We start from the raw sequence: 18,481 nt of genomic DNA, 5'->3' as shown, positions 1-18,481 counted from the left end.
GAGAAGCTTCTGTTCATTAAAAGGAACCTGCCACTTGGCTCTCCTAGAAGAGTTGTAGGCCTATTCAGTAGCAGGTGTTTCCCAATGACTTTTGACCTGTATACCTTTACGCCACAGTTATCTTAAAAAATGGGACGCCAGTAAGAGAAACTTTCTTGTTATGTTTAGACAATTCTTGTCAACACTGTATAGTACTATTACATTCCATATTGAAAGACTTGAAACAATGTTGGTTTGAGTTACATTAATTATGTGATTTTTGCTTTTTTCTGTGAAATTTGTGCCATTTTAAAAAATTGTGTTACTATCTAATCTATGTAATGTACCTCACTTTGACTTATTTGGTCAATTTAGAATTATTTGATTCAAAATTATGAGTCTTATATATGATGTTAACAGTGAAGTTGATAAACATAAACAAATACTATCTTCCAGCCTCTCTACAATGGTATTGGCATTGTTGAATACTAAAAAAAAGTATCGGTAATTGTACTTGGTCTGAGAAAAATGGTATTGTTGCATCCTTAATTATGACCTGAACTGGCAACTTACTGCAGCCCTGGCAGAGTCGCACAGCCAATGGGAAAAAGTCAGGCTAACTGTTTGTAATGTGAATGTTCCCCACCAACTCGGTTATCCTGCAATTGCAGTCCTGGTCCCCCACTAAGAACATTCAATTTCATGATTACACTTTAAATTTAGTATTGTGAAATTAAAATCTCTTTTCATTAGCTCCTTAACAATTTACACTTAATAAAATAAGAAATTTAGATTTTTAAAATTAAAATAACCTTCTTCCTTTTAAACTGGTTCCAAACAAATTTAGTGAAAAACTCATTTAGCATTCTTGAGGCACCCATTCTCAGCATTTGTAGATTTCTGCTGAAAGGTGTAGTGTCTGCACTGGTGCAGGCCACTAATGAAAACAAAGTATGAGCCAAAATAGACATTGTAATTATAAACCAATTCTTGACATACCATGTTCTTGTAAAGTACCTGGAAAAAAATGCGGCAATTGCCCTTACGCGTTAGTCTCAAATCAATACACAACATTTGAAAAGTTTCTCTCAGGCTTAATATCGGATTAGCATAAATGCATAACAAAATCTGCATTAACTCTGGTTGTCAGTGACATTCTAATATTTTCTGACCGAGAATCCTCACAGAAGAAATGCTACTCTTGTTATGCTATTAAGATTTAAATTTAGCTTTGATACGGTTTACGTTATATTCTGTTTTAGTCATTTCACCGTGTACTACTAACAGCATGAGTTTCTCAAATTCAGTCGTTACCATGTTGATAAATCAGTTTAAAATTCTCAATAATTGGTAAATATGCAGTAAATGCCTTAGTTCCCACACAAAATATTCCTCATGTAGCTTTCCAAATATGAAATACCCCAATATAAAATGCAACATTCCGGTTATCCAACATAATAGTCGATCGGTATCTCCGTCCTATTTTGCTAACTACCCAATGCAGTACTGGATAAAAGGGGTTATCAGATCATTAAATGATAGTTTTCCACTTATACAAAAATTGTACAATTACTTCAATCACTTTACTACATTTACTTTCTATAATTATTAAAAGGCGTGCACTGTAAAGTGTCATACAGAAACTAGAGAAATATTAATTTGTTAACGACATTTAACTTTCTCGCACACAGAACACTTGTAACAGCCCTTCAATCCTTATAAACAATTTCAAAATTTAAGTATAAATGCCGTTTTAAAATACCACGATCGGCCTTGCAGATTACACGAGAATCGCACTGAAGAACGACAAACGTGGAGGAGATACACGTTTTGTCAAACGACTGATCTCAACTACATACCTTTCTGAAGTCAGGTATAGAACCCTTAAATTGGTAAAGTCACTGACTGTAGATCAACAGATTTTAAACTATATATTCCACTCTGTGTCTGAGAACGCTCTGTATCCTCACTCATTCCTGCGCCATTGACTAACCCGCCATTTTTTTTTTTAACACTGTACTAAGGACCACAACGTGTCATTATGTATCTGCTTAGTTGCAAGTGCCTGAAAAATATACGAAGTAGCTAATCAAATGTAAATATTTATCTCTATAATCCATTATAATTTCATATCGAAAACTTTGTTTTAAATTAAATAAAAGTAGGGTTTTACATTCAAGTAGGCATTGAAATCGTCACCCAAATGCAAAGTTTATATGACGCGAGGACCTGTTTGTTACTATGGTAGCGAGGGACTCAGAAACACCCGGCTGTAAAGCGGTACGTTTTCAAATGCGTTGCTGCAATTTTTTTTTCAACTGAAGAAAACTCGCTGTTTTGTTTTTTTTTGAGCGATTGCTAATGTAAAATTCTACTATGCTTTAGCCCTTAAATATTTTTTAAAGTAACGTTTATGTAAACAATTACAGATAAGTGAAAAGCGTATTTATTGATAAATTAATCTACATACTGTGGGAAAAGGAGGCGACATGGATGGATTTTCTTTTTCGTCGATTCAAGCACTTTCAAATCTCCTGTCAGCATCGTCGGAAAATCAAGAAGATGAAGATGAAGTGGTACAGATTTCTGAATTATTTCAATTTCATGCAGATGTTTTGCCGTGCTCTGTATAACTCGCCCCATCGTACCACATTGCTCTCAAACTCGTAAAAAAAAATGGTTTTATGCCGTATATAATTCTAATGTGTGTTAATTAAAATATTTTATTGTCACAATCACATCTGCATGATTTTTCCCTCTCTTACATGCTGTGTTTAAATGGTTTACTTTTAAGGCAAATATTTTCATTGTAATGTCTAAGAAAATATCATAGTTATAATATGTTCTGTCTTTTGAAGGAATAATATGATTTCACAGAAGTTTAAGTTTTACTAAAATGTATTTTACAATAATGATTTATTGATGTTTGTCATCTCAAATCTGTAAACAAAGGTATATATTTTACTACCATATATTTTTAACAGCCAAATTCAGCAACTCCAAACCTAGGACCTGGTCACATTGGCCCAGCAAAACGTTCTGAAAATACAGGTAAGATCATACTTTTTTAGGTTCTCTATCTATCTTTTAAACAATTAACTTTTTTACTGATGTAAAATGTTGAGGTAAACATAACCATTTAAGATGTCTACATAGACTGTTAATATTCTGCTTTAACAAGAAAATTGCTAGCAACTTTGAATTGACCCGTGTGACATGCCCAGCATAAAGCATCTAAAAGAATCTTATAGGCAAACGTAATTAATGATTGCACATTTTAAGACAAAAACCAAACATTATCCACCATATCTAATTCAAGTTACCAGGAGATGGAGCTTATCCTGGCAACATTGGCTACAAAGTACAAAATCTTCTTAAACAGGGAGAAGTAGCAAATTCAGAAGTAGCAATTTGCAATCAGCAGTTAGTCTAACCTGTATATATTTGGAGATGTGTGGTAAAAAATAGAATATCCAAAAAAAAAATCCACACAATCAAGGGAACAACGTGGACAACAGATGGACAACAACCTCCTGATGGACTAGCCATGGGATTTAAACCCATGACTCTGAATCTATGAAGAGTCAATGCTACTCACTGCATCACCATGACACCCAATTAAGGTAAAACTATCATTCATTAATGCACATAAAATGAAGGTGGTGTAGTATATTGACTATAGAATTGGAATTTACATTGCAAGCCTACTCAATGACAGTTTAACATCTGTGGCAGAGCGATGGGCACTAAGCAAACTCCTGTCAATCATGAAGAATCCATTGCATCCACTTAACAGGATCATCTCCAGGCAGAAGAGTAGCTTCAGTGACAGACTTTTGTCACTGTCCTGTTCCACTGACAGACTGAGGAGATCGTTCCTACCCTACACTATGCGACTCTTCAATTCCACCCGGGGGAGTAAATGCGAACATTAATTTTATTTTAATTCTTTTCATTTTTATTACTATTTAATTTAATATTGTTTCTTTGTATCAGTATACTGCTGCTGGATTATGTGAATTTCCCCTTGGGATTAATAAAGTATCTATCTATCTCTCTATCTCTCTATCTATCTATCTATCTATCTATCTATCTCCAACTCACTGCTTTCTCAAAGCAAATTGCTTAACCTTTCTTTCAAACTGCAAAAAAAAAAGAATAGGTTAACAAGTCTAATGCACCCAGACAGTGTGTAAAAATGTTTCCCAAATAAACAATAATGCTAATTAAAATAACAAATATAATAGACAGATAGATACTTTATTAATCCCAAGGGGAAATTCACATAATCCAGCAGCAGCATACTGATACAAAAAACCATTATTAAATTAAAGAGTAATAAAGATGCAGGTAAAAACAGACAATAACTTTGAATAATGTTAATGTTTACAAACCACCCACCCCCAGGTGGAACTGAAGAGTTGCATAGTGTGGGAGAGGAACAATCTCCTCAGTCTGTCAGTGGAGTAGGACTGTGACAACAGTCTGTCACTGAAGCTGCTCCTCTGTCTGGAGATAACACTGTTCAGTGGATTCTCCATGATTGACAGGAGCCTGCTCAGCGCCCGTCACTCTGCCACAGATATTAAACTGTCCAGCTTCATTCCTACAATAGAGCCTGCCTTCCTCACAAGTTTGTCCAGGTGTGAGGCGTCCTCCTTCTTTATGCTGCCTCCCCAGCACACCACCGCGTAGAAGAGGGCACTCGCCACAACCGTCTAGTAGAACATCTGCAGCATCTTATTGCAGATGTTGAAGGACGCCAACCTTCTAAGGAAATATAGTCAGCAGTATGCATTGGCAGTCCAGTCCAGTCTCCTCTGATGATCATGTGGTCCATGAGGGGCCTGGGCCTCCTAAAATCCACCACCAGTTCCTTGGTCTTGCTGGTGTTCAGGTGTAAGTGGTTTGAGTCACACCATTTAACAAAGTCCTTGATTAGCTTCCTATACTCGTCCTCCTGCCCACTTCTGATGCAGCCCACAATAGCAGTTTCGTCAGTGAACCTTTGCACGTGGCAGGACTCCGAATCGTATTGAATCGTACTGCAGAGGGTCAAGGGCGTGGCGGACCTGTGGCCTCCGATAGTGAAGCAGCCGCCACTCCATGGTCTTCATCACATGTGACGTCAGAGCAACAGGCCAGAAGTCATTCAGCTCACTAGGACGTGATACCTTTGGGACTGGGGTGATACAAGATGTTTTCCAAAGCCTCAGGACTCTCCCCTATTCCAGGCTCAGGTTGAAGATGCACTGTAGAGGACTCCCCAGTTCCAGCACACAGGCCTTTAGCAGTCGTGGCGATACTCCATTTGGACCCGCTGCTTTGCTGGCACGAAGTCTCCTCAGCTCTCTGCTCACCTGCACTGCTGTAATTGTGGGTGGGGATGTCTCTCCTATGCTGGTATCGGCAGAAGGATGGTTGGAGGATGCAGTACTCCTAGGTGAGAGTGGATTAGGGTGGTCAAACCTGTTAAAGAAGTTGTTCATTTGGTTTGCTCTCTCCACGTCTCTCCCAATGGTGGCATCCCGCTTTAAGCTGCAGCCAGTGATGATCTTCATCCCATCACACACTTCCTTCATGCTGTTATTCTGCAACTTCTGCTCCAGGTTTCCCCTGTACTGCTCCTTGGCCGCCCTGATTTGGACTCGGAGTTCCTTCTGCATGCGCTTGAGCTCATGCTGATCACCACCTTTAAAAGCCCTTTTCTTCTGGTTCAAAAGGCCCTTGATGTTCTTACTGGAACTACAATGTCCATACAGAAGCTGATGTAATCAGTTGTGCAGTCAACAACCTCCTCAATGTTCTCACTATGTGACCCCAGCAGTATATCCCAGTCTATAGTTCCAAAGCAGTCTCTCAGAGCTTGCTCTGCCTCAAGGGACCACTTCCTGAATGAGCGTGTGGTTGTAGGTAGCGCCCTCAATCTTGGTTTGTAGTGAGGCTGAAGCAGAACCAGGTTATGATCTGTTTTTCCCAAGCACAGGCAGCGGGGTGGTGCTGTATGCGTCTTTAACGTTTGCATACAGTAGGTCAATAGTCCTATTTCCCTGGGTGTTACAGTTCACATACTGGGAGAAGGCAGGTAATGTTTTGTTCAGCGTTACATGGTTAATGTCTCCAGCAATTAGCACAAGTGCCTCAGGATGCTGCGTTTGTAATTTAGCAACTGCGGAATGGATGACGTCACTCGCTATTTCTGCGTTCGCTAGAGGGGGAATGTAAACAATAACAACAATCACGTGTCCAAACTCTCTGGGCAAGTAATAGGGACACAAACTTATGGCCAACAGTTTGAAATCCTTGTAGCAAGTGGAGATTTTAACGTTTATATGTCCAGAGTTGCACCATCTTGTATTGACATAGAGAGCGACACACTTTCTGCTTCCCGCAGGTACTTGCAACGCTGTTCGCTCTAACTGTGCTAAACCCGGGTAGCTCCATGTTAGCATTTGGGATGTTAATTGTTAGCTATGTTTCACTAAAACACAGCAAACTGCATTCTCTGTAGATCCTGACATTTTTCACCAGTGCAGCCAGTTCATCGATCTTATTTGGTAGTGAGTTCACATTTCCCAGGATCACAGAAGGCACCGAATATTTGTAGCGTCACTTTCTTGCTAGACGCTTGGCTTTTATCTTAGCACCGGCTCTGCTGCCCCGATACCGCCTTCTTACCTTGTCAGGTAAATAGGGAACCACACCGGCATGCGCATGCACTGTGCAAACATGTTAAAAAAGCACATACTGTATACTGTATATTAAAATAAATTGGCAAAGAAGCACAGGCTTCTGCTCCCCCTACAATCCTGAATTAGATTAAACAAGTTTGATGGTATTGTTTTTAAATATAGAAACTTCCAGATATATTACAATTCAAGGTAAAAAAAGAGAAAGTGTGTAATGTAGGGTTAATAATTACTGTTCTTTACCACATGAATAGTCTCAGTAATTTCACTGTATGTAATCTGTGTCTGTTTTAAATAATAATTCTTTACATTTATATAGAAATTTTCTCATTACTCAAAGCGCTTGTATATAGTGAGTGGGTAGCCACTTCAACCACCACTAATGTGTAACATCCACCTGGATGATGGAATGGCAGCCATTTTTGTGCCAGTATGCTCACCACACATTAGCTATTAGGAGATGAATTGGTGACAGAGATAGCCAATAACAGACAGGGGATGATTAGGGGGCCAGAATGACAAGGCCATGGAGAGCATTTTAGACTGGACATCGGGAAACTCCCTACTCTTCACGAAGGATGCTTAGGGACCTTTAAGGACCACAGAGAGTCAGGACCTCAGTTTTTACGTCTGATCTGAAGAATGGAGCCATTTTTTTTACAGCAGTGTCTCCATCACTGCACTGGGGCATTGGGAACAACATTCAAACCACAGGGTAAAGTCCCCCTACTGGCCTCATCAACACCACTTCTACCAGCCTGAATATGCTTGGCTGCAGGTGGCAGACCTCTTCTGAAGTGCATGTGGTATGGCTGTCATTGAATATCACTCTTTTTTTTTGCTCACTTATGTTAATTATATTTTGAAGGGCATAATAATTAATCTTACTCAAGGGAAGCTTGGTGGCAAAATACTTCATACTATAGAGCCCAGGGTTTAGTTCTTGCCATGGGCAATGCCTGTGTGTGGTTTGTAGTTTCTCACCGTGTCTGTGTCTGCTTTTCTCTGAATATACTGTTTTTCTTACCAGATCTTATTCATGCTGATCATTACTTTCTGCTGTAACATTATTTTTGTTTTTGTTTGCTGTCTTACAGCAGGTTTGCTACTGATATCGCATTTAATATGACTGATTATCAAAACTGGCATCATGGAAACTAGGTGCAAAACAAGAAAAGGTCCACCCCAGGGCCCATTCGCACATAGACCAACACAGAGCCAATTTAGAGTTACTAGTTAACCTTCAGCACTTATCTCAGGGGATGTGGGAGGACAACCAGTGTACTTGGGGTAAACCCACGCAGGCAACAACCAGGCACTGAATTAGAGCCTGGAAGACAATAATGCTAACCAGTACATCACCATGCCATCCTTCTTTTAAAATGGAATTGTCTACTTGCATACAGTATCATAACAGAATGTGTTTGTACTTGATTTTATGTTTTAATTCATGGTGCTTGTGATCATTTCATTTGCTTGGAACATGTTGGCACACTTTCTGTATTCAAGCAGATCATTTCCATAGTGCAATTCTTATGATGGTACTGGCAATCCTTAAGGGATACACTAAATAATAATCAGTAACATTTAACGTTAAATCCAGATTCACAAAGCATAACTGAAAACTCATCAATTTATTGAATTCTGTGAACAATCTTCATCCTTACAATTATTTTCTGAACCCGCTTAGTTCAAAAAAGGGTCTTGGGGAGCTGAAGCTTCTCCTGCTGGCACTGAATACAAGGTATGTACCAAGTAATAATAATAATAATACTTTTCATTTATATAGCACCATTGTCATGCTCAAAGCACTTCACAAATATTCAAAGGAATATGATAGGAATAAAAGCACAGATATTATTACACAGGATACAAACTAATATCATACATCCATCCATCCGCTCATCCGAGGTCAGGTCGCGGGGGCAGCAGCTTGAGCAGAGAAGCCCAGACTTCCCTCTCTCCGGCCACTTCTTCTAGCTCTTCCGGGAGAATCCCAAGGTGTTTCCAGGCCAGCCGGGAGACATAGTTCCTCCAGCGTGTCCTTGGTCTTCCCCGGGGCCTCCTCCCAGTTGGACGTGCCCGGAACACCTCACCAGGGAGGCATCCAGGAGGCATCCTGATCAGATACCTGAGCCACCTCATCTGACTCCTCTCGATGTGGAGGAGCAGCGGCTCTACTCTGAGCCCCTCCCAGATGACTGAGCTTCTCACCCTATCTTTAGGGGAGGAAACTAATTTCAGCCGTTTGTATTTCGATCTTGTTCTTTCGGTCACTACCCATAGCTAATGACCATAGGTGAGGGTAGGAACGTAGATCGACTGGTAAATTGAGAGCTTTGCCTTACGGCTCAGCCCCCTATTCACCACGACAAACCGATGCAGCGCCTGCATCACTGCGGATGCGTCACCGATCCGCCTGTCGATCTCACAGTCCATTCTTCCCTCACTCGTGAACAAGACCCCGAGATACTTGAACTCCTCCACTTGGGGCAGGATCTCTCCCCCAACCCTGAGAGGGCACTCCACCCTTTTCCGGCTGAGGACCATGGTCTCGGATTTGGAGGTGCTGATTCTCATCCCAGCCGCTTCACACTCAGCTGCGAACCATCCAGAGAGCTGAAGATCATGGCCTGATGAAGCAAACAGGACAACATCATCTGCAAAAGCAGTGACCCAATCCTGAGTCCACCAAACCGGACCCCTTCAACACCCTGGCTGCGCCTAGAAATTCTGTCCATAAAAGTTATGAACAGAATCGGTGACAAAGGGCAGCCCTGGCGGAGTCCAACTCTCACTGGAAATGGGCTCGACTTACTGCCGGCAATGCGGACCAAGCTCTGACACCGGTTGTACAGGGACCGAACAGCTTTATCAGGGGTCCGGTACCCCATACTCCCAGAGCACCCCTCATAGGACTCCCCGAGGGACACGGTCAAACGCCTTTTCCAAGTCCACAAAACACATGTAGATTGGTTGGACAAACTCCCATGCACCCTCCAGGACCCTGCTAAGCGTGTAGAGCTGGTCCACTGTTCCGCGGCCAGGATAAAAACCACACTGTTCCTCCTGAATCCGAGGTTCAACTATCCGACGGACCCTCCTCTCCAGAACCCCCGAATAGACTTTTCCAGGGAGGCTGAGGAGTGTGATCCCTCTATAGTTGAAACACACCCTCCGGTCCCCCTTTTTAAAGAGGGGGACCACCACCCTGGTCTGCCAATCCAGAGGCACTGTCCCCGATGTCCATGCGATGTTGCAGAGAAGTGTCAACCAAGACAGTCCTACAACATCCAGAGCCTTGAGGAACTCCAGGCGTATCTCATCCACCCCCGGGGCCCTGCCACCAAGGAGTTTTTTGACCACCTCGGTGACTTCAGTCCCAGAGATGGGAGAGCCCACCTCAGAGTCCCCAGGCTCTGCTTCCTCATTGGAAGGCATGTTAGTGGGATTGAGGAGGTCTTCGAAGTACTTCTCCCCACCGACCCACAACGTCTCGAGTCGAGGTCAGCAGCGCACCATCACCACCATATACAGTGTTGGCGCTGCACTGCTTCCCCCTCCCAAGACGCCGGACGGTGGATCAGAATCTCCTCGAAGCTGTCCGAAAGTCATTCTCCTCCCATGCCCGAGTTTTTGCCTCAGCAACCACTGAAGCCGCATTCTGCTTGGCCTGTCGGTACCTATTAGCTGCCTCCAGAGTCCCACAGGACAAAAAGGTCCTGTAGGACTCCTTCTTCAGCTTGACAGCATCCCTCACCGCCGGTGTCCACCAACAGGTTCGGGGATTGCCGCCACGACAGGCATTGACCACCTTACAGCCACAGCTCCGGTCAGCCGCCTCAACAATAGAGGCACAGAACATGGCCCATTCGGACTCAATGTCCCCCACCTTCCTCAGGACGTGGTCGAAGTTCTGCCGGAGGTGGGAGTTGAAGCTACTTCTGACAGGGGACTCTGCCAGACGTTCCCAGCAGACCCTCACAACACATTTGGGCCTACCAGGCCTGACCGGCATCTTCCCCACCATCGAAGCCAACTCGCCACGAGGTGGTGATCAGTTGACAGCTCCGCCCCTCTCTTCACTCGGGTGTCCAAGACATGTGGCTGCAAGTCCGACGACACGACCACAAAGTCGATCGTCGAACTGAGGCCTAGGTTGTCCTGGTGCCAAGTGCACATATGAACACCCCTATGCTTGAAGATGGTGTTCGTTATGGACAATCCGTGACGAGCACAGAAGTCCAATAACAAAACACCGCTCGGGTTCAGATCGGGGGGGCCATTCCTCCCAATCACGCCCTTCCATGTCTCGCTGTCATTGCCCATGTGAGCATTGAGGTCTCCCAGCAGTACGAGGGAGTTCCCAGAAGGCATGCCCTCTAGCACCCACTCCAGTGACTCCAAAAAGGGTGGGTACTCCAAACTGCCTTTCGGCGCATACGCACAAACGACAGTCAGGACCCGTCTCCCCACCCAAAGGCGGAGGGAGGCTACCCTCTCGTCCACCGGGGTAAACCCCAATGTACAGGCTCCAAGTTAGGGGGCCATAAGTATGCCCACACCCACTCGGCGCCTCTCACCGGTGGCAACTCCAGAGTGGTAGAGAGTCCAAGGAGATTGGTTCCAGAGTCCAAGCTGTGCATTGAGGCGAGTCCGACTATATCTAATCGGGACCTCTCGACCTCGCGCACTAGCTCAGGCTCCTTCCCCTTCAGAGTGGTGACATTCCATGTCCCATGAGCCAGCTTCTGTAGCCAAGGATCGGACCGCCAAGGTCCCCGCCTTCGGCCACCACCCAACTCACACTGCTCCCGACCTCCTTGGCCTCTACCATAGGTGGTGAGCCCATGAGAAGGGGGACCTACGTTGCCTCTTCGGGCTGTGCCCGGCCGAGCCCCATGGGTGCAGGCCTGGACACCATGCGCTGGCCATCGAGCCCCACCTCCAGGCCTGGCTCCAGAGGGGGGCCCCGGTGACCCACGTCCGGGCGAGGGAAAATGCCGTCCAAATTTTTTATTTGTCATAGAAGGTCTGTTGAACCGCTCTTTGTCTCATCCCTTACCTAGGACCAATTTGCCTTGGGTGGGCCTACCAGGGGCATAAAGCCCTGGACAACAAAGCTCCTAAGATCATTGGGACACACAAACCCCTCCACCACGATAAGGTGACGGTTCGAGGAGGGGATATCATACATTAAACACCAAATAATAGATACAGTAACTACATGAAAGCCAAAGTTCTAATTTAGATTAAAAAAAACAATAAATGGGGAAAAAAAGAAGACATTAACAAATAACACAGTTTATATACGCTTATATGTAGGACTATAGTTGTTAATGTTACAGTCACCCATTATAATAAGAAACAATGGATAGAGATAAGATCAGATTTCATTATTAATTTTAGAGCCCAGCACTAAAAGAACATTGTCTATTCAGTGGCTATTCATTTGATGTTCAGTTCAGATCAAACAAGTCCAGGAAGACCACTGTGCTGACCTGAGCTGCATGCCAACCTAAACTAAACAGATGGAGTCACCTCATTCCAAGTTTTTTTTCTATTCTTTTGTGATATATTAAGGTTAAAATCCACAATGAATCATGTAATTTTTATTAAGTCATATGTTAAGTACAGCAATGTTAGATGAAGAAGGTTTGTTGCACACCGATCCATCTCCAGAGTTTATTTCTATATTCAGCAGTTTTGTAACATAACTCTTGTGATATTAAACCGTGAGTGGCATATTGCTATTTCAGAATTAAGAGAGCTGGTGAACTTCCACAGACATACTTTCACATACTGTGGCACAGAAAGTATATTAAGATAATTTTAGTCTTAGTTTAGTCTTCAAGTATAGCATGGAACATAGAGAAGTTTGTCATGATAGTATTTCAGTATAGCAGAATCCAGTCCTTACTTGGGAAGTAGCAAATCAGACAAAACGCCAAATCAATAAGGCAGAGCAGCAAAGCAGAGAAAGTAAGGTTGAGAATAGATGAATGCTGACAGTGACCTATGGAGTCTCAAGAGGAAATGGAAACTGATGCTCTTGAAGTTTTTGATCCAGCAAAGTAATGGAATAATGTTAATGCTAATGAAAAGTAATTACCAGACAATGGCAGACTTCAGTATAAAGCTGGGGAAAGCCCCACATAATTGTCTTAGAACTCTTAAGTCTCCAAGGCAAAGCTGATGTCAGTGGGGTTAGGGTAGCAATCCTCTTGAATGTTCAGTCTTCTTCTTCTCTCGTTAGGGGTTGCCACAGCGGATCATTTGTTTCCACATTTTCCTGTCCTCTGCATCTTGCTCTGTTACACCCACCACCTGCATGTCCTCTCTCACTACACCCATAAACCTTTCGCTTAAGCCTTCCTCTTTTCTGCTTCCCTGGCAGCTCTATCCTTAGCATCGTTCTCCCAATATACCCAGCATCTCTCCTCTACACATGTCTAAACCAATGCAATCTTGCCTCTCTGGCTTTGACTCCATACCATACAACCTGAGCTGACCCTCTGATGTACTCATTTCTAATCCTGCGTATCCTTGTCACAGCCAATGCAAATCTTAACATCTTTAACTTGCCACCTCCAGCACTGTCTCCTGCTATCTGGTCAGTGCCACCGTCTCCAACCCACATAACATAGCTGGTCTTACTACTGTCTTCTACACCTTCCCTTTCACTCTTGCTGGTACCCGTATGTCACAAATTACTCCACCCTGCCTGCACTCTCTTTTTCACCTCTCTTCCACACTCCCTGTTACTCTGTACTTGTTGATCCAAGGTATTTAAATTTGTCCCCCTTCGCCAACTCTACTCCCTGCATCATCACCATTCCTCTGATCCCTGGTGTAATCCCACCTCCACCTTGAATGCATCCGTCACTCCTACTGCAGACCTCACCACTGTCACACTTCCCTTGTGCATATCCTGTACCACTCTTAATTATTTCCCTGCCACTCCTTATTTACTTATACAATACCACAAATCCTCTCAAGGTGCCCTGTCATATGCTTTCTCCAAGTCCACAAAGACACAATGTAACTCCTTCTGGCCATCACTATAATTCTCCATCAACATCCTCAGAGCAAAAATTGCATCCATAGTGCTCTTTCCTGGCATGAAACCAGATCAATATGAGGACAACAATGAATGTTCTGTAAAAAGAAAAAAAAAGAGATTTTTTTTAAGTAGTACTGTCACATACTGCAGAGTATTGTACTGGTAGCCATTGTACAATTGTATTGTACTTGTACTGATTGTAAGAAGTAGCACCATGGAAACAATAGCATGGGCACTGGATGAGAGGTTCTGAAGTTGTGCCCTCTAACCTACAGTACATATACACCACTTTTAACATATGCTACCCTTGGTGTTGTCATTAACAATCCTCTGTTCATGCAGACGTTGGCATGCAATATAAAGTACTGGAATGTTTCTCCCATGCAAGTAGAATTCAGTTAGTTTCTGTATCTTATATATTTAAAATTTTCATTGGCTTATGTTTAATGTACCTAAAAATTATAAGTGTTTCTGCCTTGTTGATTATTTTGTTAAAAGACACATATAGAATGCTATTTTGGTGTCCTGTTTAGCTTTTTCCCATCTAGATAAAGTTGGCAACACTGAGAGGATTATGTTTTGCTGATTTCCCCAGTGCCTTTAGTACCATCTAGCTATCTCGGTTAAGGGGTAAACTTGGAGATATGTAGGTGGTGCATATGGTGTCCTGAATAATGAACCATCTATCTGATGAACCACAGATTGAGAGGCACATGGACTATGTTTCTAATACAGATGTGAGCGACACAGGATCACCACGAGGGACTGTCCCATCTCCTTTTCTCTTTACCCTGTACACCTTGGACTATAAATATAAAACCAGGCCACATCACTTGCAGAAATTCTGAGATAATTCAGCATTAACAGGATTTGTTGATAAGGAGGATGAGTTAGAGTATAGGAGTCAGATGGAGAACTTTGTTTCTTGGTGCAAAGAGGATTGCCTTCAACTTAACATCGGCAAAAGCAAGGAACTGGTTATTGCCTTTCAACGAGCCTCTGCGCCAGGTCACTATTCAGGGAGTGGATGTGGAGGTGGTTTACTGCTACAGGTACTTGGGGGTCCACATCAATGACCTTCTGGACTGGTATCATAACACAGATGAGCAATATAAGATCATAGTCTTTTTTTCCTTAGGTACTGAACTCCTTTAATGTGAGTAGTGACATCCTTCACATGTTCTAAGAACTCTGAGATGGCTACTTTGATTTTCTAAGCACTTGTCTGCTGGGTCAGTAACATCACTTCAACAGAGGCCCACTAAATTAACAGTTTAATTAAACAGGACAGGCTCAGTTATTGAAAACACACTTGACCCATTGGAGGTAATAGTGGAGGAGATAATAAAAATAAAACTGAGGGCAATTATGGTCAAGGCTGCACATCCTCTTTGTGACACACTAGCACAGAGTGCTTTTAGCCAAAGAATCATTCAACAGAACTGTGTTAAGAAATGCTACTGGGTATCATTGGTAATATGCCTTTATAATACTTTACTCTTAATGTGATTGCTCTTTTTATTTTTAGCCAAGACACGTTTTCTTTCTTTTTAGTAATTCCAGTTTGTATTTGTGGGGGATTGCTGTCTGTTATAATATTCATGGGTTGTTTGTTATGGTATACATATATTTATCTAGCTTCCATAAAAACTTGCATTTCCCCCTTGTGACAAATAAACTACTATCTATCAATCTATCCATGATTACTTATACTTGAAACTGATACAATGACAATCAACAGTGGCTATTTTTCAATTAAGACTTTTTATATTTATTTTTTTTTTCAGCTTGTAAATTTAATTGACAATACTGAGCTGAAATGCTAAACTGAATGTAAGATAAGAAGACTGAATATACTGTTGCAATTCTTATTTCTCCTTTTTCCCATTTCCAGATGCAGTTGCGTTAAGGAAAAAAAACAGTAAAGACATATGGGATGAAGGAGAAGTGCCAGAAGGCTCTGAATACGATGATACCTTTGATTCCAGGCAACAGCCAGAGTGTGTATAAATACCTTATAGGCAAAGTATATTTTACAGTTTTACTTAATAAATATAAAATACCCACTTTTATATTTAATGATTTTTTACAGCCTTAGTAAATGGTTCTGTAATTCTTTGAATGCTATATTATACATTCTAAATGAGCTGTATCTAAAAATTATAAAACACTTTTTGTGTACCATCCTGACAGGTATGAGGTGATTTTCAAACAACATGTTGGAACAGAGGATGTGTTTCTGGGAATGAGCAGAAAGGACCCCTCTTCAGCTTGTTGTGAGTGTATGTTGGTAAGTTTTAAAATATTACAAACATTTGAAAGCATGCTTTAACTTTTCTTATCCTTAAGCATGTATTTATATGGTTTGGAAAGACTATTAAACATAAACCTTTGTCATTTGTCAAGACCTTTGCCATCCTTAAAGATGTCCCTCTAGTTACCCCAAGTTTAGCAAACATTTATTAATCAGCACAGACATATAAGTAATTAGGCAGAGATATTTTCTGCAAACCTCGGCTTTTTGCTTGGAGTGCCAGACTTCACATGCAGCTGTTTTGTGGTATTTTAGCTTTTCAATTCAATTCCAAATGATTAAATGTGATTTAATGATCACTTTAGCACAGTGTTTCCCAGCCACTGGATTACAACTCATGTTTAAGTTGCGGACTGCCATCAGAAGGGTCATGAGTTGAATGTTTAAACACTTTTACAGTGGGTTTTTCCTTTGATTTGAAACAAAGAGTGAACTCTTGCCTTTAAATAAAATGATGTTACACACTGATAAACAATGTAGCTCCCTGGCAGTGGCCCTTGTAAGTGAAGATGCTGATGATGATATTAACACCAGACAAGAAAATGTAAACAAAATAATGGTAAAAATTACTTAATGAATAACAAAAATATGTAAAACTCTAAACCAACGTGAAAATAACCTTAATTGTGTCCAGAAACGTCAGACTTTCAGCAACAACCTCAGTAACTTAGTTCCAGAAGACTATGCTTTCAGTTGGTGATACTGACAAGAAATGTATGGGAAAATAACTTTCATGACTTTGTCTGTGCATTAGGAAAAGTAACAATTAATAATGGGGCTCCATTGGTTACTTGGTAATGAATGACAGAAATTCATGCAAGGCAAGTCACCACAGTACAAGAATCAAATCAATATATAAAATGAGATAAGATCGTTAACCTTTTAAAAATATGCTTTACAGATAAAAGTCAAGTTACCTGAAACAAAACTTGCAGATGTACACCTAGATGTCAAACAAAAGTTCCTGGATCTGCGCTCTCCAAAATAGTAAGATTGTTTTGCAATGCGTCCATCTTTTATAACACCAGTTAATATTAATTGATAGCATGATTGTGCAGTGAATTTGCATGCACTCCTTTTGACTATTGACTTTGGTTTCTCTGGGTACCACTACTCTGACCCCCACAAAAGGGTACTGGGAGCAACTCCATATTAGTGGTTTTGGAAAGAGATATCAGGTGTCCATAAATATTGTGTCCATATACCGTATTTAAGAAACTAGTTTACTAAAATTCTGAAAATGCCTCTTCTGTTCCCACAGCAAATTAGGACTTCATCTCCCACATCCTGTGGACAGTGAAAATGGGAAGGCACGTTTTATCACAGAGGCACAGACACTGGAAGTTACTTTAACCATGAAGCGCGATTTTGACTTTATTAACTTTTAGTGATGATAAATCTGACTTTCTTGGGTAGATCACAGTGAGTGGAAAGGTGTGTGCATCTCAGAGGTTTCTAGAATTACTATAGCAGATGTTATTTAAACATTTTCCAATACAAATGTGTATTACACAATACATTTATGTGCAGATTTTTTGTGTTTCCTTTTGTTAAGAGGTTAGGATCAATTTAAAAAGAAAACTTGAAATGTGGTAGGGCACTTTCAAATTCAGATGTGACTTTTCAAAAACTGTGTATTTTATTTGAACACTAGGGGGCAGACGATTGAAGGAAATGAAGTTGACCTGCAGATGTTTTTCAAAAATGCAAATTACATTAGAGTAAAAGTTCACAATCAAGCAGTCTGATGCCAATTTCTGTTTTGTTTCTTAAATATTGTTCTTTTAGACTTTTAGTTTTATAGATTTCCAGTAAAGCTACTGCAAATTAGAAAAAAAGCGTGTTAAGGTTCACTTTACCACACTGTTAAGAATACATTTGCAATAAATACCAAAATAAATCTCATTTAAATTGTAATAAAGTGCTTTATTGTTTATGGAAAATGCTATTTTTATCAAATAACAATATAATTTATCTATAAAAATATATATTTTAATACTACAAAAATCCAAAGCACAATATATACACTTTTCATGTATTTTTCTAACCTCTCTTTGAAGAATGTGGTGCAATTTTCAAGTTCACTTTCAAATCCATTGTCATGTCAACAAAATGTAGTAGAATTCTTACTTGCATGGCTGACCAACTACTAATAAAATATGGACCTTACCTGCAAACTTCTGAAAGTAATTGAAAATGAAGAGTATAAGCAATAAGGTGATATTGTTAAAGCAACCATTTACTTTAAAAAAGTTGTAGAAATTAAGTATGGTGGAGTGAGGCATTCTTATTTCTTGACAAACTACAAATGTAATTTCAATCTGAATTGCAAGTTGGGCAGTTGGGTAAGGAGATCATGAAAACTTCTACTTTATATATACTAAAATTATACTACATAAAAAAAAAAAATGTTATTTAGGTTTACATATAATATTT

General features: G+C 41.0%; 2 protein-coding genes across 2 annotated transcripts in view; one reads left to right on the top strand and one right to left on the bottom strand.

The window, feature by feature from the left end:
• nup62l (nucleoporin 62 like) overlaps nt 1–1,986 on the bottom strand; it is a 50,104-nt gene extending 48,118 nt beyond the window's left edge. Inside the window, exon 1 of the mRNA XM_039765913.1 lies at nt 1,839–1,986. The gene's annotated coding sequence lies outside the window, so the exon portion shown is untranslated. The remainder of the gene's footprint in view (nt 1–1,838) is intronic.
• A 250-nt stretch (nt 1,987–2,236) lies between these two features.
• Nucleotides 2,237–17,950, top strand: dnaaf6 (dynein axonemal assembly factor 6). The gene is made up of 6 exons (XM_039764561.1): nt 2,237–2,555; nt 2,964–3,030; nt 15,626–15,731; nt 15,925–16,021; nt 16,947–17,032; nt 17,307–17,950. The coding sequence occupies exons 1-6, from the start codon at nt 2,469–2,471 to the stop codon at nt 17,431–17,433; spliced, it is 570 nt and encodes a 189-aa protein (XP_039620495.1). The 5' UTR covers nt 2,237–2,468; the 3' UTR covers nt 17,434–17,950.
• The last annotated feature ends 531 nt before the right edge of the window (nt 17,951–18,481 follow it).

This window comes from Polypterus senegalus, chromosome 10 (genome assembly GCF_016835505.1).
Source record: "Polypterus senegalus isolate Bchr_013 chromosome 10, ASM1683550v1, whole genome shotgun sequence".
Classification (NCBI taxonomy): domain Eukaryota; kingdom Metazoa; phylum Chordata; class Cladistia; order Polypteriformes; family Polypteridae; genus Polypterus; species Polypterus senegalus.
Note: the sequence above shows the minus strand (reverse complement) of the source record. Positions and strands in the feature narration are given on the sequence as shown.